Here is a 4,924-nt window from a genome sequence, read left to right as displayed (position 1 = left end):
AGAGGAAGAATAAAATAAAAACCAACACATTCTGTTTGATGATTCAGAGGTCGTAGTTTATGTAAATTCCCCGATTCCAAAGGCCTAAGCAAACCCAATAGCAATATGGAAATTAAGCCTTCAACCTACTAATATAGGCGGGCAATGTGAACTGAGCATTTTAAAAACTGAAATCTCTTCAGGGGAGCCAGCAAGTTGTAGATAACAGTTGAATCCCTCTCAAGCCCGGCACCGCGCAAAGACAATGCGCGCAGCGAGAGAGAAACAAAGCCGGCCGCAGAAAGCTACTATCTATAGCACATCGACTCCGCTAACAAGACAAACCACCATTATTTACTAGTAAAGCGATATAAGCTGCATTGAACAACACTAAAGGTTCCAATAGTGTCCCTATTCTCGTTGATCATATCATTAAACAAGTAGTTTTTAAGCAAAAAAAAAACCGACTTCAATTCTCATATAAAAATTTAAGATTATCGTTAATTTCTTCATGATCCTATGATCTGATTTAAGCCAAATTAATATGGGACCACCTTTAAAAAAATAATTATAGAAATCAGTTAACATGGTCCAAAGTTATGCAGTAACATACAATATATATATATATATATATATATATATATATATATTCCGACGAATTGATAAACTTTCTCCTTTTTGTGAAGTCGGTTAAAAATTGTATCCCCTTGAAGGGAATGCAAGCGGATCTTGTAAGATATTGCAGACCAATCGCCCATCTATCCTAAGTGGCTTTGCCTCTCCAGCTGGAATGCTTACCCTCATCGTTGATGAATAAGACGAAAGCTCGTCCCTTTCCGATCGGCCGCAGTGGTGGATCAACGATTATTTGTGCGGAGTCGTCGGTCGATCTCCGCAAAGCTAAGAGCTAGACACGACTGTATTATTTCGTGTACGGGCCAAACCATCGGCACAGTTTGTGAGAAGATTACTGGCATGGAAGATTCGTCACAGCAGGTAAATCAGCCTCCATACTCTTTATATAAACAAAACGGCATCATCACGGCATCATAACTCCAAAATACTTGGCGCCACTTTCGACAGCTTGCACGCCACTACCATTTGCAATAAGTCTGGGGGCGACAGAAGATCGTCAAATCACTTGCTGACAGCACTTGAAGTGCGGCGTAGGAAACTTCAATCGTGAATTAAACGAGAGTGGCCAAACGGTGGTGAGATACGCTATGCAAGTGTGGGCGGAAGGAATTTGCGATAAACAGCCGGGACATCTAAAAAAATTCGCAGACTTCTTCGGAACGTTACGTATACTACGAAACACAGATGCAAAAACGAAACAGTTCCTCTTGTAATGTCATACTGATAACCATCCCAACAAATCTCTGCTTCGCAACGAACCGCCACCCAAACCCGTGAGAAGACACCTACTCGGTTGGGAAAACGACGTTAAGCCCGTTAGGCCCTCCACTCTCGAAAAATTACCGCACAAAAGCTTTGAACGTTATACAACGCGGCATAGTGCGAACCAGCTTCAGCACACGACGGTGGCCGCCCAGCACCCATCAACAACCACTTTCTTGAATCTTCATCCAACTCAATCCTGAGATCACAACAAGTTCAACACAAATCATAGAAATTCCAAATATGTAAAAAATCCTAATTTCCATTAAAGAAAAGCGAACTCTAGCTCTAGTTTTTCCCATCGTTGTTTACATGCACATATTCAATACTTATCTATTTCGATAATATTGAGCCTTAAAGGCGGATTCATCGTTTTTGTTCAGAACTTTTCTTCTTCCATGTGGTTGTTGTTGCGTCGAAGGTATCGCATATTAATTATGGTCCTGATTGCAGTCGGTTAAGGCGTGTCGCAAAGGGGTCCAACGCTAGATGCCTCTATGCACTTAAAAAATTCAAAATATTTTATTTTTCATTAAGTCCCCGAAATCTATACTACTTAAGTCGAGGATATCGCATATGAATTTTGGTCCCGATTGGAATCGGTTAAGACGTCTTCATAGGGTAATCTGAACTTTGAGCCCTGTGCGAAACGCCTTAAGCGACTTCAATCGGCACCAAAATGTATATGTATCTTCGACTATGGTGAAAATAAAATAAAAGTGTTGTATATAGCTTTCATATTTTGTTTATGGAAGCAGAGAAATTTTTGCCAAAAATAGTCTCGTTAGGTGGCGCCAGGGTCGAGATATTTTGAAAAAACCTTATTTACGCTCTGATTTGTTTCACATTTGGCATGTTTATTGGAAGCGGAATAAGACCTAGATTTGCAAAACACGGAACCGCTGATGGCGCTGATGTCAAAATAAAAAGGTCGCTCGACATAAAATGCATGTTTTCTTCCCGTTAAAAATTATTTCAAGAACAATATTAACAAAACTTTTTCAATGGAAATTTTAATAACGTAACGCCAGGTAACGTCACGTCAGATAATTCAGCTGATTAAACAAAAAGCAGAAATGATTTCAACATTCAAAAACTTGGAAAATTAAACTTAAAGATTTCCAATAATACTACAAGAACTTGTATATAAATAGTTTTGCTCAATTCCCAGAGTTTTGCAATTTTGTAATCGAAGTCAAAATTCACTTCTGTTTTTTGTAACGTCACGCCGGCGTTATCTAGGTAAACCTTTTTAAAATTTTGACCTTTTCATTTTTTTTTGACATTTTGTTATACATGTGTCACGTCACGCCAGTTTAAAAATACCCATATTCAAATTAAAAAATGAAATCCTTTGTTATTACTTAAAAATCTGCGTAAAAATATTTCAAATATGAACACCCCCTAATTCAATTTGGAATGACGCTCGTTTATCCTACATTTCTCTTTCATGCTTCGAAAATAGGGTGAGAAAATACCTTTCCAATGATACCCTATAAGTCTAAATCGGTAAAGTTATTGAAGTTTTTATTAAACCAGCCTTTGAAAAAATTTCAAAAAGACTCGCAATTAACATTTTAATCGATAATAAGATTTACTTTTTTCGAGCTTGAGAAAGGATGTTTTAATTTAACTGTTAATATGTTTATACTCACATTCGAAATCAAAATAACAGGTAAATATTTGCAATTTTTCTCTGTAAGTTTGGTATACATATATATTGTATTATTCAGTTTTGCTATTTTTAGGGTATTAATATTTTGCAACTTTGTAATCAGGTTCGTCTGCACCTCCTTTAGGAAATTTTCTTTTTTGTATAATATTCTGAAAAAGAATTCAATAAATTAAAATTAGAGAAAACGTTGTAGTTTGACTGGATAACATTTTGTTTTTTTTTTTGTTTTATTCACCTGAATTTTCTGCCACTCGCGATCCAGTTCGGCCTTTTCGCTTTTTTCCGTTTTGTTTTTCCGTGTTCGTCTTCCGTCTTGCATTTTGACACCATATTGAAATGCTGCTTTCGGTAAAGCCTCTTTGGTGCTCATATAATCGGAATATTCCTCTTGGGTATCAAAGTCCCATCGCCCGATTGGTCCCTTTTTATTTCCCAAATCCATTTTTGTGTAGTCCACTTCGTCATCTGAATCATCAATGGCATCATTCATTTCTTCTAGTCCGGGATAGCACTCAGCATAACCTTCAGGCTCGTTGGTAAAACGTGAGGCTATAGTTTTTGTAATCTTAGGTGGCGGTGGTATGGTAATCAAAGGCTCTGTGTCCTCGACACCCTTGGCATCAACGAAATATGTGCCAGCTGCGACTTTCGGGATATTTTTGTCCAATTTAGCAGTCTCATTCTTGGAGCTCGGTTGATAGTCTCCAATATCGTCATATATGCTATCACCCAGTGGTTTACCGGATGAAGTCGTAATCCCATGTACTCCTGTCCCAATCATGTTTATTGATTGTTCCATTTCTTTTTCATAAAAAAGAGGCTTATCTTTGTCACGCTTCTTGTTTTTCTTATTGCGGCCACCAGCTCTTAAATAGGAGAGAATTTGTGACAATTTATTTATGACGATGTCATTGGTTGTAAGTGTGGCAATATCTTCACGATTTACGGGAACCTCAAATTTTGAACGAATTAAAGTTGTTGGTATATCGCTTTCATTCAGTTCGTCTTCCAAATCAATAACGTAGGCCATTCGGCCGGGAGCAAAGAGTTCAATTCGGGGTACATCTTTTGATCGGCGCGCTTGAACTAAACTAAAAATGTTACGAGCCATAGCACTTTTAATAGCCAAATGGTCATCTATGTCTTTGGACTCAACTTCAGCTTGCTCAGCAGCTGCGGTTTCAGCCAACTTTTCAGTTGCTGCCGCTACAGCCATAGCTTGTTCTTCTACCTCTTGGGTTTGCAATTCAGATCGAACCTTTTGCAAAAGTGCATAATCGAGACCTTTTACCAAGTGAGTGTGCCGCATATCACCACCCAAGAATTTCGATTCCTGAATAATTCTACGGCGACGTTCTGCGGCATCAATGCCTGATTTCAAATCAGGAGCAACAGCACGATAGGCATTGGTACTACTGTGACCAGGAGTGCTAACATTTTGATAATCTGGGTTAGCACCATCACGACGTTCACGTGCTCGATCGCGGTACTTTTCCGAAAGCTGCTGTAACTTGCCATCTTCTTGTTTCTTAAGTGCTGCATAAAAGTTTTTCTTTTTTCGTCGCAAATCATTACGTTCACTACTGGTACCTTGTGGCTTTTTCTTTTCCGTTGACGACGAAGGAGCAGTTGTGGCATTTATCGAAGGAGTACTACCTGGTGGTGGATGACGTGGTGTGGCCAAGAGCTTACGAAAATCATCGTTTGTTAGACGAACGGACTCAGACATTTTTCCCAAAAAATTGGGGGTATAAAATACCTCACTGTTAAAATATGTGTTTACGAAAATATGCACAAAGTAGTAATGTAAGAAAAAAATCGATGTTTCCGTTCCATTGTTGCAATTCGATAAATCTTTTATTCGATAGACCC

The 4,924-nt window shown here is 38.5% G+C and overlaps 3 protein-coding genes across 3 annotated transcripts in view; 1 reads left to right on the top strand and 2 right to left on the bottom strand.

The window, feature by feature from the left end:
• LOC118737102 (zinc finger protein with KRAB and SCAN domains 8-like) overlaps positions 1 to 475 on the top strand; it is an 11,828-nt gene extending 11,353 nt beyond the window's left edge. Inside the window, exon 6 of the mRNA XM_036467387.1 lies at positions 29 to 475. The gene's annotated coding sequence lies outside the window, so the exon portion shown is untranslated. The remainder of the gene's footprint in view (positions 1 to 28) is intronic.
• The window catches only part of LOC118750373, a 3,814-nt gene extending 3,031 nt beyond the window's left edge, over positions 1 to 783 (bottom strand). Inside the window, exon 1 of the mRNA XM_036485097.1 lies at positions 778 to 783. Coding sequence (XP_036340990.1) covers positions 778 to 783 — 6 coding nt within the window. The remainder of the gene's footprint in view (positions 1 to 777) is intronic.
• Positions 784 to 3,066: 2,283 nt separating this feature from the next.
• Positions 3,067 to 4,859, bottom strand: LOC118737136 (protein Red-like). The gene is made up of 2 exons (XM_036467452.1): positions 3,288 to 4,859; positions 3,067 to 3,201 (listed from the first exon to the last, which is right to left on the bottom strand). Exons 1-2 carry the CDS (start codon positions 4,779 to 4,781, stop codon positions 3,130 to 3,132), a joined length of 1,566 nt encoding a protein of 521 aa, XP_036323345.1. The 5' UTR covers positions 4,782 to 4,859; the 3' UTR covers positions 3,067 to 3,129.
• Positions 4,860 to 4,924: the final 65 nt, after the last annotated feature.

The sequence above is a fragment of the Rhagoletis pomonella genome, unplaced genomic scaffold (genome assembly GCF_013731165.1).
Source record: "Rhagoletis pomonella isolate Grant_MI unplaced genomic scaffold, Rhpom_1.0 Rhpom_scaffold_00001, whole genome shotgun sequence".
NCBI classification, from domain to species: Eukaryota; Metazoa; Arthropoda; class Insecta; order Diptera; family Tephritidae; genus Rhagoletis; species Rhagoletis pomonella.
The sequence above is the reverse complement of the archived record's forward strand: the minus strand, read 5'-3'. Positions and strand labels throughout refer to the sequence as shown.

Excerpts from the sequence above, each read along its gene's own strand:
- LOC118737136 (XM_036467452.1), bottom strand. The coding sequence starts at position 4,781 with ATGTCTGAGTCCGTTCGTCTAACAAACGATGATTTTCGTAAGCTCTTG. Across the intron at positions 3,202-3,287 it reads GCGAGTGGCAGAAAATTCAG|AATATTATACAAAAAAGAAA; the intron begins GTGAATAAAACA and ends ATTCTTTTTCAG.